General features: G+C 38.3%; 1 protein-coding gene across 1 annotated transcript; it reads right to left on the reverse strand.

Moving 5' to 3' along the window:
• Positions 1–166: 166 nt before the first annotated feature.
• LOC114528121 (fibril-forming collagen alpha chain-like) lies at positions 167–18,924 on the reverse strand. The gene is made up of 42 exons (XM_028549718.1): positions 18,728–18,924; positions 18,547–18,622; positions 14,494–14,553; positions 12,862–12,906; positions 12,649–12,693; positions 12,483–12,527; positions 12,325–12,369; positions 12,115–12,177; positions 11,992–12,045; positions 11,721–11,747; positions 11,595–11,636; positions 11,344–11,379; positions 11,186–11,248; positions 10,992–11,027; positions 10,664–10,702; positions 10,317–10,397; positions 10,111–10,128; positions 9,748–9,801; positions 9,476–9,538; positions 9,360–9,404; positions 9,186–9,239; positions 8,958–9,011; positions 8,285–8,477; positions 7,830–8,006; positions 7,426–7,545; positions 7,015–7,184; positions 6,598–6,798; positions 6,313–6,466; positions 6,016–6,069; positions 5,661–5,774; positions 5,378–5,482; positions 4,897–5,148; positions 4,598–4,759; positions 4,157–4,399; positions 3,870–4,037; positions 3,622–3,783; positions 2,926–3,168; positions 2,524–2,692; positions 2,204–2,352; positions 1,888–2,040; positions 1,171–1,700; positions 167–1,014 (listed from the first exon to the last, which is right to left on the reverse strand). The coding sequence occupies exons 1-42, from the start codon at positions 18,730–18,732 to the stop codon at positions 733–735; spliced, it is 4,851 nt and encodes a 1,616-aa protein (XP_028405519.1). The 5' UTR covers positions 18,733–18,924; the 3' UTR covers positions 167–732.
• Positions 18,925–19,894: the final 970 nt, after the last annotated feature.

Consider the following 19,894-nt stretch of genomic DNA (forward strand, 5'->3'; position numbering starts at 1 on the left):
TTCCCGCGAGCAAAGCGAATATTCACCTGACAATTTTTCTTCCCACAAAAATTGGCGTTATCCACATTAATTGCATTTGGCACTAATAAGGCTATTTTTCCATATGGAGAATTATCAGAGAAAATTTTTTAAGCATACGAAAATATTTACTAACTTAATATTTATTATCAAAATTATTCTATTACATATATTCCTCATCATAAACTTACATTTTATTTGGTATATATATCATGAATTATTTGGTATATATTGAAATGTACTTAAGAAATCACATTGCAAATTATCTCTTAATCAATAATACTTTCGAATATTTTTTAACTAATAAATGATACATTTTTTAAAACTAGACCTAAACTAACTTCCTGTAATTATGATATATAATTGTAAGTCTATATTCATAATCCTAAAAATCCCAATATATCGCGCTAAAATTTCACACGCTTCAAATACTATCACAAAAGAACATGTAGAGCAATATGTAGCCATTTGCCAATTTGGTTTAGAGGTATTTATTCAGTTTTGAAACTTTAGGGCAGCGCACGCCCAGTTTATCGAAGCAGAAATATATATGCTTAAATTCTGCAAATTTCTAAACTCCTACAGTATTTTGCACATTTTGTACAAAGGAAACAGAAAAATAGAACGTAATCATATTGTTATCTTTATACTTAACGATAAGAACTTAAGAATATTTGTTCATATCCAGGTTAAGTACTCTGTCTAATTTTGTCTTTAAAGGTTTCCGACATTTCCGACATCGGGGATTGATTTCATACAAACTGTGCACTTGCTAATGCGGCTTCGTAAATTGTTGGCTTTGAGGGTTTCTGGCTGTTGTGTTCTGAATTGATTCTGGGCTTCAACCGTCGTCATCCAGTACGAGTATGTATTGGCATAAAACTGACACGTGCCACGCCCGTGACATTCAATGAAGGGATTGGCGCGGAAGTCTTTCAAACAGGAGCCTGGTGAGGATAGCAATTGACCAGCACCTTCTGATCCAGAGCTGATATGCTATAATAAAAGGTCATTTCGTCTCATACAAGTTTTTCAAGAAAATAGGACGCAGTCATTCATTCTCAAATAGCATGAACGTAAAGATCCAACTTAAAAATCAGCCCTTCAGTAAATCTGTAGCCAAAACAAGCAAAATAAGGTTTGTTTACATACCATAAGGAAACTGTATCCACCATACAAAGCTTCCCATCCTTCAGGACAATTTGGATCTAACGTAGACTGGCTATGAACAGCAATGACATGAGACGGAGCTTCACATACAGAACAACGTCCGATATATTTTTCAACCGCTTGTTCTCTGGCTGGCATCATTGGAATTGGTTCAGTTGTTGCTAACCAATAACTGTAGTCGTTTCGTGAGGCAAGATTACAAACGTTGTTAATATTACAGAACAAGAAAGGCATAGTGCTAAATCTTCGTATGCAGGAACCAGCTTCACCAAGATCCTGACCATGTGCACGTTCGTTTCCTTGGATATACAATAAACTGTAACCATCCCACATTCGCGTCGTACCGCTGGGGCATTCAGGGATAGAGCTAGCTTGGCTGTGAACTGTTAACATAAAACCAAAATCTCCCTGGCCTGGAGAACCACGCCTTCCTTTTTCACCCATTTGTCCTGGGGGACCTATGTCTCCTCTAATTCCATTTGGGCCGACGTCTCCTCTAGGGCCTTGGGAACCTGAAATTGAAAAAGATAATATTGCTATTACATAAATGACCGCCGAAGCCGTGTTGTAAAACTGATCATTTCGTATTTTGCAAAAGCTTTCAAGCCAAGGGAAGACGTTTTGAAAAAATTCTTCAAAACCAGGAAAAGCCATAAGATAAATGTTTTTGTTGGAAATATTTGTTTTTAAGATTCCTACCATCAGCTCCGGGAGGTCCGTCGTTTCCGGGTGCACCCACATCACCAGCTCGGCCAGGATCACCATTTGGACCAGGGTCACCAGGGAATCCATCTTGGCCAGAAGGCCCTTGATTGCCTTTTTCCCCTTGGGCTCCTTCAGGTCCAGGTATTCCTGTAATGATCGTTATACTGTGAAGTACTAAGCTTATACGAGTGTCAGTCTTTATTTATATGTATTATATTCCCTCCTTTTGCAAGTTCAAAATAATGACAGCACGGTGTAGATGCAGTGTTGGGTTTGAAAATCGTAAACTCAAAAGCAATCAAATTTTTACCTGTTCCCGTTCCTTTCTCTCCTTTTTTGCCTTTGTCACCCTTAAGACCTTGCGCTCCATTATCCCCGCTATCACCATCAGGACCCCGGGGACCGGGATTTCCATCACGTCCCTTATCTCCGGTAGGCCCTGCAACTCCGGGAGCACCTCTACAACAAGAAGACAATATACCATTATAAATTATATTTTTTGGGTTTAGTATGTCATAAAGTTACGCATTGGCTCATCAGAATCCTGCTTTGGTTTCATGCAAACAACGTCACAACTCAGACTTTTTGTAAAGGTCTATACTTGATGACTCGCGATTAGGCAATACATACTTATCACCGCTAGGACCTCGAGGACCAGGATCACCTTTACCACCAGTTAAGCCTGTATCGCCACGGGGTCCATCTTGTCCTGGTTTGCCGATAATACCTGGGACACCAACATCACCTTTTTCGCCTCTAGGACCGTCTTGTCCTGGTGGTCCAATAGGACCCTCTGGACCTGTTAAATATTTACATAAGTTATTAACTTGTACCTAAGCATAAGCACGTTTTTCCTACTAAGAGAAGCTCGCTGACCCTTTCCCTTAAAGTCCTAGCAACATTCGGACGAAAGGTCCTTTCTCAAAACTTTGACGTTTCGTGATCTATTTCTCCATAATAAGGCATTTTGCAACAATTTAGTGACCGGATAAACTAACTTTTGATTTACATTAAATTTGATCACCCACCAACCTTGAGGTCCAGTTAAGCCCTGAGGTCCTATATCACCCTTATCACCAGCTACACCCTCGTTTCCTTTCTCTCCATCCCCTCCTTTTACTCCAGCAGGACCTGGTGGACCTGTGGCTCCCTTTTCGCCTCGTGATCCAGCGTCACCCTGAGGTCCCCGGGGTCCGTCAGGACCGCTAGAACCTTTATTACCGGATATTCCTTGTTCACCTTCAATCCCCTTGGGGCCTACATCACCTTTGTCGCCTAGAAATGAAAATATACACATAGATGTATTTAAGATCATGGTTGCGCAGCAGTAAAATTCTGAGGCAATCGAACAAGGAAGTTGATTCTCAATTGATTCTCTAATAACTTTCACACAAAGAAAAGTGCGACGGAGCGTAAATGCTGAAACTATCGTGACCAAATACCGTCAATGAATGGGACGGCCTTAAAGGCGGATTTCCGTTCAGTGTAGAATGTAGCTCGATCGACTTCTTGCGACCGCAGATTTTTTTTAATCTGCTATGTGAAGCTCATCACATCTCATCATCTTCTTTTGTTATGTTAAGCTCATCTAATATGATCAGTTCCGTGTGATTTTATTTCAAAAAAGCATTCTTCATTCCGCATTTCTTGTATAATCTATTTAAACTTCATCTCAATCAAAATCTTAACCACCGGTTTAGATGTTGGTAAATAAAGCCGCGGACATACCTCTGGCTCCCTTGAGGCCATCGGATCCTGTACCAGGTGGTCCTTGTTCACCTTGTGGTCCTTGAATACCTGGTGGACCTTGCTCTCCTCTCTCTCCTTGATCCCCTTTTACAGACACTGAGATCCCTATGTTTCCTTTTTGACCTGGCTCGCCTTGATCGCCTGATAGAAAATATCTTCATTTAACACGAAATGTTACAGTATGCAATTTTTACAAATTGGTCTAATGGATGGGGCAAATATGTTACCTGCTTCTCCAGGATTTCCTTGAGGTCCTCTGTCTCCATCATTTCCAAGATTTCCAGGCTCTCCCTTCACTCCGGGGAAACCAAGACCACCCTTGTCACCTGTGGGTCCTGGACTTCCTTTATCCCCCTTGCCAATGGGGCCTCTCTCGCCTTTATTTCCTTGTGGACCTATAAATACAATCATTTCAAAAAGGTTGTCCCTTAATCCGTAATTTTTGGTAGTTAACATAATTATTCATTCGCAATATTTTATCGCGATGTTTTAACGCCGTTTCAAACGTGATTACCTGGTGGTCCTTCAGGTCCTGGATTACCCGGTAATCCAACATCTCCTTCCACTCCTTGAGGTCCGGGTGCACCATCTTTTCCTGGTCGACCCTCACCACCCATACGACCCTTTTCCCCAGGTGGTCCTTCAGGGCCCCGTGGCCCTTCTGCACCGGGTTCCCCCGTGTCCCCTTTTGGTCCCTCACTACCGGGTGCTCCTTTGTCTCCCTTCAAACCATTCTCACCAGGAGGGCCAACCGGACCTAAAGCAAAAATTTGACTATTAAAGTTTTTATATATACATACACACTTTCTGCATTAACAACTGCAAACACTAAATTGTACTTGGAGTACGCTCATTTTTAAATTTTTCGTTTCAAATATACGTGTTGGATTCAGCTGTGCATTTGTCAAATTAAGGTTTAACGATTAGCAATATTCAGATAAAACTCTAAACTCACCTTCTACACCCCTTTCACCAGGGTTACCAGGCACACCTTGGTCTCCCTTTTCACCTCTGAATCCTGGAGGTCCAGTTACACCCTTGGGTCCAGTATCACCCTTTGGCCCGGCTGCACCTGCGTCACCTTTTGTACCTGGAAAACCGTCCTCGCCGGCGGGACCTAAAATATCACGACATTGATGATAGCGTTAACGATTTTTATTTACGGTGATATTCGAGACGATTTTAACCTTCACCGACAGACAGCACGATCACATGCATGCCCTATTAGAATTTAAAAAACACATGATATCAAACCTGAATTGCCCTTGTCCCCTTTCGCTCCCCCAACACCATCGTTGCCATCTCTACCATCCTTTCCGGGTGAACCAGGTTCACCTTCATCACCTTTCTTTCCGAGAGCGCCAGGAGCTCCGGGCATACCTATCGCACCTGGTGGTCCTGATGGTCCTTTTACTCCCGGTACTCCCTTCTCACCCTTTTCACCTTTATCTTGAGCTTTTCCTGGAGGTCCTTGTTCACCCCTATCACCTTTGTCTCCGCTACTACCTAAAAATGCATTCGAATATATCAGCATAAAACAGTAATGTATATGCGCTATAGAAGTTTTATTATTATTTCTTATTATAAGCGGTCACTTTCATTTAAGAAAACGAGAATCGTCGGTAAGGAAAAAAAACTCTAACGAGAATGCTGATTAAGGTGAAAATTCCGAAATTTTTCATTCAACGCAACAATGAATTGTGTTTTAGTTACATGAATAAAGAAATATCCATACCGTCCCCTCCAGGCTTTCCAGGTTCCCCTTTCCCACCTACTGTAAAGGAACCAACTTCTCCTTTTGCTCCTTTCTCACCCTTCATACCCTGTTCGCCCTTTTCACCTATAATATTGTATAATACAATAAATAAAGCAATAATACGACCTACAATATACCCCCTATATGATATGTAGTGGACAAAATACTAACGTCAATCCAATTTAGAGATATGACTGTAAACCCAGGGTCCCAGGCTGATTTCTATCAAACAATGTTTTCTTACACAAATTATCATACTTACTTGCCCCAGGGTCTCCAGATTCACCAACCCCACCTGGATTTCCTTTTTCTCCCTTTTCACCATCTTCCCCATCTTTGCCATCTTTACCATCATCACCCTTCGGGCCAGGATCACCTAATGGTAATGATGATATACACAAGGCTTATGATTGACTCACGAATCATGAGTGAAAGGCTTCCAGGCCAATTGACGAAATCATCGAAAGGACGTACCCACTATTGATTTAGCGGTTTATAATGAGATAAGCTAAGCTTGTTATTAACAAACAATTCTAACTTTTGTTATTTTGCTTTTTCTGCTGATAAAATGCTTACGATATTGCACATTAAAGTATTGTTAATATTGCAAACACTACCTTCTATTTCTCCTTTGTCCGTTGGCTGGTTAGTTGAGTCGTCTTTACAATCACCTAAGAACATGTAAGTTTGAGAACATTATCACTGTGAAAATTTGAAAGAATATACAATCGAATCTTATAATAAACATCATTGTTAAAAATAAAAAGCAACGACAGCGGTATTAGTAGTGACACTATGTGAGCAATTTCTTCCTGTGAAATTGATTAAAATTCAGCAAGATATTTGGAGCTAAAATACTTTTATGTGGACTCTGAAAATAGAAAACAACAAACTAAAACACTACTATTAAGTACCTGGAGGTCCTTGTGGTCCCTCTATTCCTGTATCACCCCTTTCACCCTGTGGACCTCTGTTTCCTTTCTCAGCGCTGTCACCACGCGATCCTCGGTTTCCAGGTTCACCTTTCTCCCCCATTATCCCTGGAGCACCATTGCCACCTTGGTTACCCTAGTCAATATTCATAATGGATAACTCAGAAATTGGCGACGTGAAAATCGGTTGCAAATTTCCAGGTCTATATACGGACGAATATTCCTTCGTATCATTTAAGCACCTCTAATACGGCAAAGTAAACATACCTTGCTACCTCTGACACCTTTAACACCTTCTTCACCGCGATCACCTTGACTTCCAGGTAAACCAGATTCTCCACTTTGCCCTCTTCTTCCTTTTGTCCCTCTATCCCCTTTCTCGCCCTTTTGACCGGTAATTCTCTCTACATCACCCTTTTCGCCCTTTTCACCACTGGCTCCTTTTGCACCATTATCACCAGTGTCACCCTGGAACATGTTTCATAGATGGTCTTCTTTAAATGTTGTCACATTATCGGATTGGTAAAAATATGTCCATGTAATTAAATTAATAAGTGGTATGTAATCAAATCAAAATAATTTCACTTAATATTCGAATATTTGGATCATTTAAATAAAATCCGGTTTGTGTTATTAAAGCACTCTCTTTTGCCATTCCTGTTAAACAAATTAAAATATCATTACCTGCACACCCATAGCTCCAGGAAGACCGGGCTGGCCTTGTTCGCCTCTCTCTCCTCTTGCGCCTTTTAATCCAAACTCACCCGCTGTACCAGGTGTCCCATCAGCACCACGAGGGCCTGGTTCACCTTTAGCTCCAGGTTGTGGGAGTGGACAGGTACTACATTCGTCACCTTATTAATGATTTTATAATGTCACTTTACGATGCAGTACCATGTATTACTACTTAGGAATAAAATGAAAAATGAGCAGTAGCATAATACTATATAGACAACGTGCAACGTGTCCCGATATTTTACATATGTCGTCATGTCATACATGTGAGGGGGCATCTCTTTAGTCGAATTTTATTCACGAAATATTTATCAGGACAACTGATATTTGAAAGCCATGAATGACCACTATTATTTCTACCTTTTGCACCACGTCCACCGGGTTGGCCATCTTGACCAGGTACCCCCCTATCTCCCTTATCTCCTTGTGGTCCAGGTTCGCCCTGTGGACCCGTCACTGTATCTGTCGGTCCCGGAGGTCCTACCAGAAGAAAATAAAAATATTGTTAGATCGAAGGCATTCTTGCTCCAAATTACTGTTTCTACTTGGCCACGTATAAACTTTAAAAAAGTTTATATCAAATGAATCTTAACCTGAATGTAAATGATTGAATAGCTACATGACGTCGCAGAACGTCATGTAAAAGAAAATATTATACAATTTACAATTGATTTAATGTCGGAGAAAATACAATTTATATCGATCTTCTCTATCGACATTTACTGACAAAACAGAAAGGTCTATTTGGTCACGTGTTTCCGTACCTCGCGGTCCTTCTGTTCCTTTATCTCCCTTTTGTCCAGAATCGCCACGCTGTCCAGGTTGACCATCCATACCGGGTTTGCCCTCCATATCCAAACCACGTGAACCTTTTTCTCCGTCTGTACCCGGTGTTCCAGGTTCACCTTTAGGTCCTTCGGGACCCTTCATGCCAGCAATACCTGCAAAGAAAGACTTGTTACCAATACGTGAATACTTACAAAACCTTTCGAGAACTCTTAAGTATGAAGCAAGTATCTTTTGACTAAAATGGTGTCAAACTTTAGGTAGATAGTACTCATAAAAAAGGATGGACATTAAAACAAATGGCGCCTGTGAGAATAAAGTCTCTATTAACTGCAATACAATGCATACATAACAGAATCCGCAAAAAATGTGAAAACAGGGGTAATATTCTATTTTTGTGAAAACAGGGGTAATATTCTATTTGGCACTTCACCTGGTTTTCCATCTTCTCCTCTATCTCCTTGTGGCCCTCTTTCACCCTTCTCGCCTGGTAAGCCAGTAGCAGGAGAACCTGGGTTCCCAGCCGAACCTTTAACACCCGAATCCCCTTTCAAACCTGGCATTCCTCGAGGTCCTTCATTACCCTTCTCACCATCAGGACCGGGCGGTCCAGTACCCGGTGGTCCCTAAAATTTTTTACATCGTGAGAAGAGCGCCTAACAGACGCATTTCAATATCATGCTTGTAATTTGCAAGAACAACAATATAATAAATGTTTCAGTTGACTTTGAACAATTAAAACGACGCATGAAACAGACGGCTGTGGCGAAAAGTGAAATCAGCAACTTAGTATGATCAAGTGATAGCTTTAACGTCAAGATGATATTTTTCAATTCATTGTCAGTGAAACAATAAAAGTATAGATATGCAAAATATTGGACGCCAGTTTTAGGCTAATGAAAAACAATGCACTAATAGATTCAAGTATTCAATATCGACCCAAATATAAAATATATGTCAAAAATCAGTATAACCAGAAAAGGTTCGTACAAGCTAGGAAATTGCGATAATTTTTTTTATTTTATAACTTTTTTTTCTTGTTTTTCATAATTTTTTTGGACGCGGTATTTTGGACATAGAGTTACAACTTTTAAACATTCACCAACCTCAGGGCCTGGTAGACCGTTTTCCCCTGGTGGTCCTGTAGGTCCTGGATCACCCTGTAAAAATCCTTGATTAATACTTTCATAGTTGACTGGTTTGGGGATATGGATAGCATTTCAGCCGCGGTTGCTCAATATGACCTTTTTTTAAGCACTCGTAAAAATTTAACCAATATGCAGTAATTTTATCGAAAAATGAAAATATTAAAATGTCAGAAAGAAGTCACTTACAATTGGCCCTCGCTCCCCTGTTTCACCCTGAGGCCCCTTGATTCCATCAGATCCCTAAGAGATTAGGCATAAAAGTTAATACAGACGTTAATGGTAATTATTCAGTTATTATGCTTTTATACTCTTCACCAGACATCATTCTCATGGGAAAAAGTGTATTGCTAATAAGCTGACCCTATCGCCTTTGTCCCCAGTTTTTCCCATTGCGCCTCTTGGACCCTATATGAAAGAAAATCGAGCGATTTATAAAGGAGCACGGATAGAAAAGCTAAAAAGTATGAAATTCTTACAGAATCTCCTTGTGGTCCAGTCGTTCCTTTTTCGCCACGACTGCCTGGGTCGCCTTGCGGTCCCTAAATGGAAAGGAACATCAGTAATCGTTTTTAGTGTGAAAACGCTCATCGAGGTAACCTTTCCACTTTAACGTGCATTGAAGCAAATCCTAATGCTACTATTACCATCCTACTACTTTTTTGCCATATTTGCACGTACAAGTCTTATAGAAATATAGCATTCTCGGTTGTAAATCTACTGTAAAGGGCCTTGCCAACCGTTGTCCCACCTGATCACCCTTTTGGCCGCTATTTCCAGTCATCCCTCGTTCACCCTTCTCACCCTGGTAAAACAAAAGAAATTTAGCGAAAATTTAAAATACGACAACATGAATCAATACAATACATAGAGTTTCTGCGATGACATATATTATAAGGGAACAGTGGAATTTCATTTGGTTTAATGAGTAGTTTATCGAAAGCTTCACTTCTAAAAATCGTGATTTAAAATTTACGGATAAGAATTGTTACCGTTGCGGTTAACGTTTATCGAAGAACCGAACTTTCAACCGTTCAACTAGGAAAGAATCGCCTGCCTAATGACTAATAAAGATTGAAATGCCCATGCGCATGCATGCTTCATGCACAATTACCTTTGTTCCTTTGAAAATCTAGAAAAAAAGATAAATAAGCAGTTAAATACCCAACTGTGGTTTGCTAGTAAGTCCAAACATCTTAATACCAGTAATCGAATTATCGATTGATTTAAAAAATCGGTGATCAGTTTACTGTACGTATTTCTGCTGTTTATGCTATATGAAATAATATTTACGTAATGTTGATTTTAGGTTTAACTCACCGGACCTTCTTTTCCTCCTTTGGTAAGTGGTAAGCTAACATTCCCTGGTTCACCAGGCAAGCCAGGTTGACCTATCTCACCCTAAAATACCAAAAAATATCGTTCATAACGATCGTCCAACGAGCATAACTAAGGACTTGCTGAAATTATTTTAGTCCCTAGCCAATTCTGTTTCTCGCCTAATCCTGTCCTAAACCTCTAGTCTTAAAAGCCATTTATCTGATGCAATATAGATGTGTATGCCTTTTTTAATGTATTAAAACTAGTGCAGAAATCCGCCTTCCGTACGCTTAACGTACTTAATAAATCACACACGGTCAGGTTAAGAACCATGTATTTGGACTTACCTTTTGTCCTTTACTTTCAATACGGATTCCCATTTCACCCTGGAGAGAGGGAAACCATTTTTTATAAGACAGCGTATTAGTTCGCCTATTAGCATCGCATTATGATCGCCGGATGCCGACTTGTGCCGATGCCATTTTAACAAGTCTAATTATCACATGCATATCTTCACTATTCTATAGTTTCTGCAGAAACCTGAAACTCGTTACAACACGCCCGATGCAAAGTCTTAAGTTTTCCTTAACCTTATTAACAATTATTAGAAATTATTCCTATAAGTCTGCTTTGTATATATTCTAGTTGAGAAATAGGGATTTTTTTCCAAGCTACCTTCATTCCTCTGGCACCTTTGATACCTCTTCCACCCTAAATATGAATGACAATAAAGATTGCATGCATGCCATAAATTAATTACAAACAAATGCCCATCACCAACGATTATAAATATTTCCCGCTAATACTGCATGCTGCTTAAACAATGCTGCATTTGATGCACAATATGCCATCATAATGGCGCACTGTACCCTGTCGCCTTCCATTCCTTTGTCTCCCTTTTCGCCTTTCGGTCCTTCAGGCCCAACAATTCCCTAAATTTAACAAAATGTTATTTCTACCGTCTTGCTTGTTTCACAATCCCCCGTCTTGCATATTACATGTATTCAGTACAGAAAATATTTCAAACCTTTGCTCCGGTTTCACCCCTCTCTCCTTGGTCACCCTGGAGGTGGATGTAAATATCAGTTTAAAATTGAATTGGCGCAAAACAGATGTAAATAAGCTAGAAAGTTACAAGCAGAAATCTTACTGAACCAGATTGTAAAAAAAACGTTTTAGAGCCAAACCAATGCGGTGGCGATTTTGAGAGAAAGATGTTCATGGTAATTTACTACTTCTTTTCTTGTTTTTCTTTTAAACGATGTCATGATAAATTACCTTCACTCCTTGTCGCGATCCACTGGTCTTTCCTGGTTCTCCCTAAATTTCGCAATTTCAAATCATTGATACAGACGTGTGTTTTTGAAAAAGGAGAAAATTATGGAAATCAAATTCAAAAATCACCTTCATTCCGCGTTGTCCAGGAAAACCCTAAAGATGATACGAAGAATGCGATTTATAGTCGATGATTTCTTCGGTGGCTGTGACCATGTCGCTCTCGCGAAATCGATCAAATACAGCTAATCAACGAAGTTTTCTTTCTGTTCATGCCGGCGACAATTAAACGACTATTTAAACTACACACTAGGCGAGTGTGAACACTAAACAAGCTAAAATACTTATATTAGACCTGGTTGTTGTGAACGGACAAGATTTCCATCGTTATCAACCTTACCTTTGGACCAGTGTTTCCTGTTTCGCCAATGGGACCTGGTCGGCCAGGTTCGCCCTAAAATATGGTGTTGAGATTATTAGAAAAACTTATTGGCGCTAATTTCATGGTGGGAATCATTCTTACTTTTGTTCCGTTACATCCGGGATCTCCAGGATCACCACGAGGTCCCTCATTACCAGGGATACCCTAAACAAATACGAAATTCAAGATGAATCGTATTCATTTTAGGAAAATGTTTTGATAAGAAAGGCTTACTGAATTGACTAATACTTTCAAGTATTTCTATTTTCTATACTATTGCAACGGTTTGGAAACAGTCTGCAGAAGTCTTACCGGACTACCAGGCCTTCCATTATGTCCAGGATGACCCATTTTCCCCTAAAATTGATGAAAAACGTTTTAAACACTGGACAATTATAATGAAAACTTGCATCCTTATGCAGTAAAGCTGGACACATTAATGCAGATTTGATGAAGATAAAATTTTTTACCCTATTTCCTTTAGGTCCTACAGGTCCAGCTTCACCTTCCTCTCCCTAAATCAATGAAGAATGAACGTGTAGAACCCGAATCGAAGAAATACAAAAACTTTTACCAGAAAACGTGTCCTGAAAAATGAACATAGGTGGTAATGATTTAGCTCCTTCAATGCTTCACCTTTAGTCCTCTTACGCCTTGTGGCCCTTCTTCACCTCGATGTCCCTAAAAGTACAAAAAGTAAACAAATGTAAAACTGCTAAGGTTGCTTTTCACTTCGACCGTTTCCTCACTACGCTAGAGTTACTGATTTTTTCAACCGTGTAAGATTAATTCAAAATAGCCCAACCTTTAAGAATACAACACAACTCTGTTCTAAAATTACGTACTTACCGGGATACCTTGGACTCCTTGTTGTCCAGTTGGGCCGCGCACTCCCTAGATAACGATTTGTTTAGGAAATGTTTCGATAAAACTATTTTCGATGAAACTATTTTACATCTTGACAGCAACAAATGCTTTTAAAGATTTTTTTCCACGCTTTTTGATTGAGACATGCATGTTCTTAGTCATCTTAAATTATCATCAAAAAATTCTGTTGTTCCTACGAGAATGTATTTCTGGAAAGAATTCTGAATCTTGCATTAATCAGATAAAAACTTAGTTCATAAGTCCAAAACAAATCCTAAAAACTCGCGCTGCCAAACTTCTCAACATAACTTTATCTTTGTACAAGCATTCTTCGTTCTCGGAAAAACATCTACAAATGATTCAGTCGAAAAAGTGCAATAGAAATCCCGTACTAGTTGAAAACGATGCTATATGGGATCACTGGCCTGGGAATCTAGTATATTTGATCCTAATCTAACATAGTATAAATATATTTATAGGTTTAATTCAGATAAAAAAGACTAAGTGCTTATGAAAAGAAGGAAAAAGTTCCAGTGATTATTATTCACTTGCTTCTTGACAATAGTCAATATACACATGTAATTATTAACAGAGGTTTTAGTGCCCGAGACCTCCTTCTCCTGTAGACTAAATACTTTAAAGGCAATTAATAACTGTGAATTTAATGCTTTACAGCGCTTGAACTGGATTTGGCTCCACCCGTTTTCCTTGCGGGTGATCTGTGTAATTAATGACCACCAGATAGTTGGAATATGTTTATACAATAATTTCACATCTGGTAAACTGAACTTCGATGTCATTAGTAAAATGATCTTACACACACAGCATGTTATGATTTTAAATTGCAAGGCAAGCCTATTGATAAATTAACAGTTCAGTCAATTCACTATTATTTCAGGTGCATTTGGAAGCTTGGTTTCTCTTCATTTTTATAGCACGCGGGCACCGAAATACTGGGTGAGGATGGACCTCACGCTGGAGTTACGTAAAAATGATAACTGAAATGAATTATTTGGCATCCACATATATTGCTTCACGTATTGAAACACGCGCATGATTTATTCGAATTAAAAATTGTCTAATTGCATTGGCAGATGTATATTTTGATAAGCATATTATTCTGGGTCATGAATGACCCAGTTGAGAAAATTAATAGTTTTCATTGAAATTATTTATTATTGCCCAGCAGAACTGTACAATAACTGTCTAGCACTGTGATAACACACGTTATTTTCCCGAGCATGAAATATGAAGTGTGCATAACCTATAGCAAGGATTCTTTATATACTGAAGCCTTTATTCTGACATTAAAATGCGGTTTTATCCTTGATTTAGATTGATAAATAAAAAAAAACCTCTCAGTTCCTTGTTAAAAAGTACTTCACTGAGCTTTTGTGTTATCACATAATCGTTTCTTAAGGTAGTGAATGTAACACTATACACTCTGATGTTATCAGTGGCAAAGATGATTTTCTCGTCTTGAAGATAAGTAAAATTGTCAGACTGCGAGAATGAACGAGAACATTGTCTAATAAATAGAAACATATTTCAACATGTCTCTCCCGGAAGAGAGCCATTTGTGCATTGCCCACTCGCAATGTATGTTTATCTTACCCTTTCTCCTTTTTCGCCTTCACAAGTGGGTCTGCACGACGCGCAACCATTACAATCAACCTGGGAATTAATGACAATAAAATCAGCTGAAATGTTCAATTTATTCATTTTACATGCATCTAACAGAGTTACATGGAGAAAACGAAAATAATTATTTACGTTGTGAATAGCAGAGGGCAATGAAAATTAGTTTCCAGAATGGAAGCCGTATTTGGAGGCATGATATAGCATGCATTAAGATATCAAAAATAATGTTGCAGGAAATTTATGTTTGCATGTCTGAAATTCTCTCGCTCTTGGAAATGTATGGTCGTATGAATTCTCACATCAGAGTTCTAATAAAGAACTATGTAATTCACTGGAGTATGACGTTGTTGTACCATTTGGGACAATGACGCCTCAAAAAGATCCTCGACTCCATGCTCTAGGGAGGATATCCGCCAAAGGATATATTGATTTGCGCAAATTATATAGATATAAGAAACTCGACATTTAATCTATTTTAGTCTAGGTAAACTAGGCATTGGAGATCTACGTCCACAGTTATCTGAGATTGAAAATCTTCAAAAATGACTGCCCCAGAGAAGTATAGTTTTGCGTGTATGTATAATTATTTAATAAACATAAAAGTCGTTATTTCCTAAGTTATCTGATAGCTCTTACTGAACTCACAAATCAATATCGAGTTACATACATTTCGCCTCAGAGTGGACAAGTGTTTCTAAAATAAAGTATTACGAATGTTTGTTGAGTTCCCAGGATCAAAGGCGTTATCTCGCGTTCCTTTCATTCCGTGTCATCTGACAGATGTTATTATTTTGGGTGATTAAGGTGTCAGGGTTGGGCTCATGGTATTTTGGTGTGGTCAATCATTCACATCCGTATTTGGGAGCAGCTATTCCATTCGATTGGATTCCGAGATAGTATTTGTTTATTTTAACAAGCCACTGAAAAATTCTAAATAAATTCAAATAAAACGTGCAGCTATTGCACATCGAGTACAATTCATCCATAAAATGCGCAAATCATAAAGATGGATTATAAGATTCACATGTGTCTTGTGTCACCCACAGCCGCCTTGATTATTTAATAAATATATATATATATATATATATATATATATATATATATATATATATATATATCACAACTTATAATAGCCTAGATAGCATACGTTATCTGCATGACTAACCGAAAATAATTTGTGCATTGATGGCTTAGAAACGATCGGAGTATATTATTTTATTTAATTATCACTTTGGGTTGATATCCGAAATGATAATTTTATTTTTATGAAGCCGTAAGATCTAAGATGTACCCCGCGACTTCCTGATAAGAAGCTGTTATTGTCGCCTCAAGGGAAGTATTCTACATGTCCTAAACATTGTGACGAGAGACCACACCGAACTTGAGCTATATGAATTGAAAACAATTATATGCATTGTTTGTTATTTCAGGCAAAAGCGTGTAGTGATCATACCTTATCAGTGGTTATTTCCCTGGAATAATAAAATCCGTTTGTCGCAAATTACATTTGTCGTATCACGCTGACGCATTTCGATATATATTAGTTATATATAGGTATGCGAAGACACGCAAACTACGCGGAAAAATTCATCCATGCATTTTAGAGTAGATGGATGATGAAGGTTTTTATTATTTAAATTCGAGGCAATACTGATTTCGGCATCTTTAAAAGCCTCAGGCGTCAGAAAAAGGATCGCGTGTGTTTTCAAAGGAAACGGATTCCTTTGAACTTTGAACTGCGGTGTATATTATATATTCCAAGGATATACATTTCGCTACTTGCGTTTCATTCCGCAGATATGCCACAAACGTAGACGTGCGCTGCTGCGCGCATACAGTAACCCTCACCGGCCATGCAGCTGCGCACGCTACATGGACATGTACTTCAGAACGTATTGATAAAACTATAAAACTGAGTGAATTTCTATTAGTATTTTCATTTTCCTCTTCTCTTATTCTTCTGGGGCAGGCTTGAAAATCTATCCTATCAAAATTTTTGTCTACCTAAAACAACAAAGAGTACTTACTACCAAAATAACGAAACATTTTGTTGTCGCGCATGCATGGAATGTAGGTGGGTTCAGTGATTCAAGGACAAGATGGCTGTTGCTGCTTACTGCGCTCTACAATCGTTTCCTTCCGTAAATACAAGTTCAAGTCAAGGTTCAAGTCAGGCTGACTGAATGATCATCGTTGTGGTTTGAACAGAATACTTAATTGATTATATTCAATAAAATTATCTAGAAACGTCTTATCTTTGCCAAGATTTCGTCGACAAGCGAATGAGCAAGGACATGTTTCTCCGTGACGCATATAAAAAACATGTAAAATTGTATTTATAGAGAACTGTTTGGAATGAGGAAAATAAATAGTGATAATTGATCTAATATAACATACCGAAAACAAGCAAATTGAATACTTTTATTACACAAACATTTAATTTATCAGTAGTTATTTTCAAAAACCTAATGATGAAATGAGAGTCTCCAGACCGAAAAAAATCTTTAAATACCTTAATGCATAATCTTTTAACACATATTATGCTTGTGCATGAGACGATATGCATAAAACAACATTACGAGAATATTCAACACAAAAGACTGAAAAAGGGCAATTATTTTATGCGACAATAATATCAACAGTTAAGAACGGTAGTAGATTTGGGCAATCTTTATTTATAAAGATTCTTAATTTGCTATTAATATTGATTATTTTGTTATTAAACGCTATTAATATTGATTATTTATTATTTCAATGGATTATTTGGTATATTGAAAAGATATTGATCACGTTTTTGTGAATTGTAAACAGTCAGACACAAACTGATGAGGAATTGCTCTCTTAATGGTGCAAGACGAGAGACTCATATGGAGAGACTTGTGTTCGTGCAAAAATTGTCTTTGTTGAAAAATCCGCCATTCCACCAAGAGATAATATCCGGATAAATTAAAGCACTTGTGCTACAACCACGCACATTAAAAATGATGGACATGTATCCCAATGTCTTGATGAGGTGAAATTTCAATTCATCTGTTCATTCATCAGACAAATATCTTAATAATTCCCGTATTTAGGCACCAAGAAGAATGCGTTTCAGCAAGTGTTTCGAGTCACTGTATTTCGGAATTCAAAATATTATATATGACGATGACCTCCATATAACCAACCAGGACATGACAAAAAAGTTGCGGCATCATTAATCACAACAATTATGGCAATGTAACTTCTGCATGGCCACAAAAATGAACTACAATATAGGCCAACACTATCCAACTAATCCACGTTCTCATTTTCAATGATCTGATTGAAAATAATTTGTAATCTCAGGAAGGCATAAAACTATAATACCAACGCATTATGAAATTACTATAAGCAGCAAACAAATATTGACTCTAGCGATTAAAAAATTACTTGGGGATTGCAGCGGATAACTGTGGTTACACAAACAGTATTTTATTTGACACGAGAATTTGTAGAAAAGAAAATTCTTCGTTCCTTCTAACGTCCACGCGATATACACGATTACTTAAAATTCGTTATCGGCCAAAATTGCCGGAATTCCAACTCCCTATTGACGAGACATGCCTCAAGGGCTTTCTTTGCTTGGCAATAGAAACAAATGTCTTTTACATGTCACTAATACCGTCTTGTGTATGAATTATTTTATACAACAACATGAAAGAAAAATGCGAACTTTCCCCCTTTTTAAAACACAAAGTAAGACAAGTATTTAAGGGTCACTGAAATGCAACAGGTGAAAGACAATACCACTTTTGGAAATCCGATGTGCGCCCCCCCTGCACATATTCTGGTGTGCAAAGCGCCGGATAATAAATGTATACTGAATATTCTGTTTAAAGCATTAACGCAACAGCACAATGACTTGCGCAGCAAGCGCGCACTGCAACTTACAGTTTTATTATAATAGACGCAATTTAACCACGACATTTACACCTAACTGCGAGTAATGTTTGATTTTTTCAAGCAATTACTAGAAAACGATGGATAAATAAACCATCATCCTACCTGTTCCGAAGCTGATTGCTCGATTAATAATGATGCAATAAATACAGCGCCAACTGCTAACAGTAAAACAGAAGACCTATACGAAAAAGACAAGTTGTAAGTTGTTGTCTGTGATGAAAATATGATAATAGAGCAAGATGTAATACAAGCAGAGGGTTACATGACGCGCGCAAACACTTACCGCATCTTGGGTTTATTTCAATTCGCTAGTCGTGAAACACGAATCTTGACAAAATCAATGATATTTCGTTTCTTTTGATATGAGAATGTTTTCAAAGACAAATTGAATGAAGAGATCTTGACGCAACCTCGACTGACTATGTCAAAAGAGATGCGCACTCACCAGTAGTCCTGAGAAGATGTTTCTAATAGTCTCAGATAAACAGTGACAGCTGATTGAGCCTGTCAAAATATGAGTTGTTCACATCACTGGTGACTTTATCATATCATATCATATTCCGCGCAACAGGTGGTTATGCTAATATAATTATTGATGCCCATCAGATGATGGGGACCAAGAATTGCATGCCATTAAGTAAGATAAGAAGGAAATGGTGTGGTCAAACCTAAGCCTAGTATTTTCCTTATGAGGGCGAATAGGATATTCCAATTGGCTGGCTTAGTGTCAAATTGAAATCTGAGAGGCTTGGCCCATCTTGGCAAGTCTTAAACTAGACATTCCACAAGAATTACATCACGCGATATTAATACGCCATCATTTACACACAATAACTTAATAATATCAGAACAATTGCTGTCATTTCGTACTTACAGATTTTAACATTTTTTTAGTTATATGAAGAATTTTAAAAAGTTCCCAGACTCTCAAAGTATTTAGGACATTTAGGACATAAACTCCCGATGCTTAATTGTCGAATAAGTGGAATGAGGACAAGTGGAAAATTTTGCATGATTTGCGTCAATGCTCTTAGACACCATGAGTCCAACGCAACCTGTTCTGTAAGTTGGAGATAAGTGAAGCAAGAAGCTCTTAACTCAATAAATTTTAAGCAATTAGACGAAATATCGGAAATACATGCAATGTTTAATGTCAATGTTCATATAAAACTATCGAAGCAAGAAGCGGAGATTTTACCAGAGAATATGCTTTCGAAAATTGATTCTCTTTTAGAATTTCTTTAAGATTCTGTTTAAGTGAAACTGGCCAAATGATACTAGAAAGAACGACCAGCATTGTTTTTTTTGACGACGCGAACGGAAACGATGCTTTTGGTGCGGTTCGGTCCCAACCCCGGTCACACTCTTTTCGTAAGCTCGGAGTACATGCTGATACTTGCCGGTCTTGCCCTTTCTTTTTCATCAATATGAGGGCCTTTTCCGAGTTCCG

Source organism: Dendronephthya gigantea, unplaced genomic scaffold (genome assembly GCF_004324835.1).
Source record: "Dendronephthya gigantea isolate DGI-Jeju-01 unplaced genomic scaffold, DenGig_1.0 000048F, whole genome shotgun sequence".
Classification (NCBI taxonomy): Eukaryota; Metazoa; Cnidaria; class Anthozoa; order Malacalcyonacea; family Nephtheidae; genus Dendronephthya; species Dendronephthya gigantea.

Excerpts from the sequence above, each read along its gene's own strand:
- LOC114528121 (XM_028549718.1), bottom strand. Across the intron at positions 4,400-4,597 it reads TGGTGAAAGGGGTGTAGAAG|GTCCGGTTGGCCCTCCTGGT; the intron begins GTGAGTTTAGAG and ends TTTTTGCTTTAG. Across the intron at positions 1,015-1,170 it reads GTGGATACAGTTTCCTTATG|CATATCAGCTCTGGATCAGA; the intron begins GTATGTAAACAA and ends CTTTTATTATAG.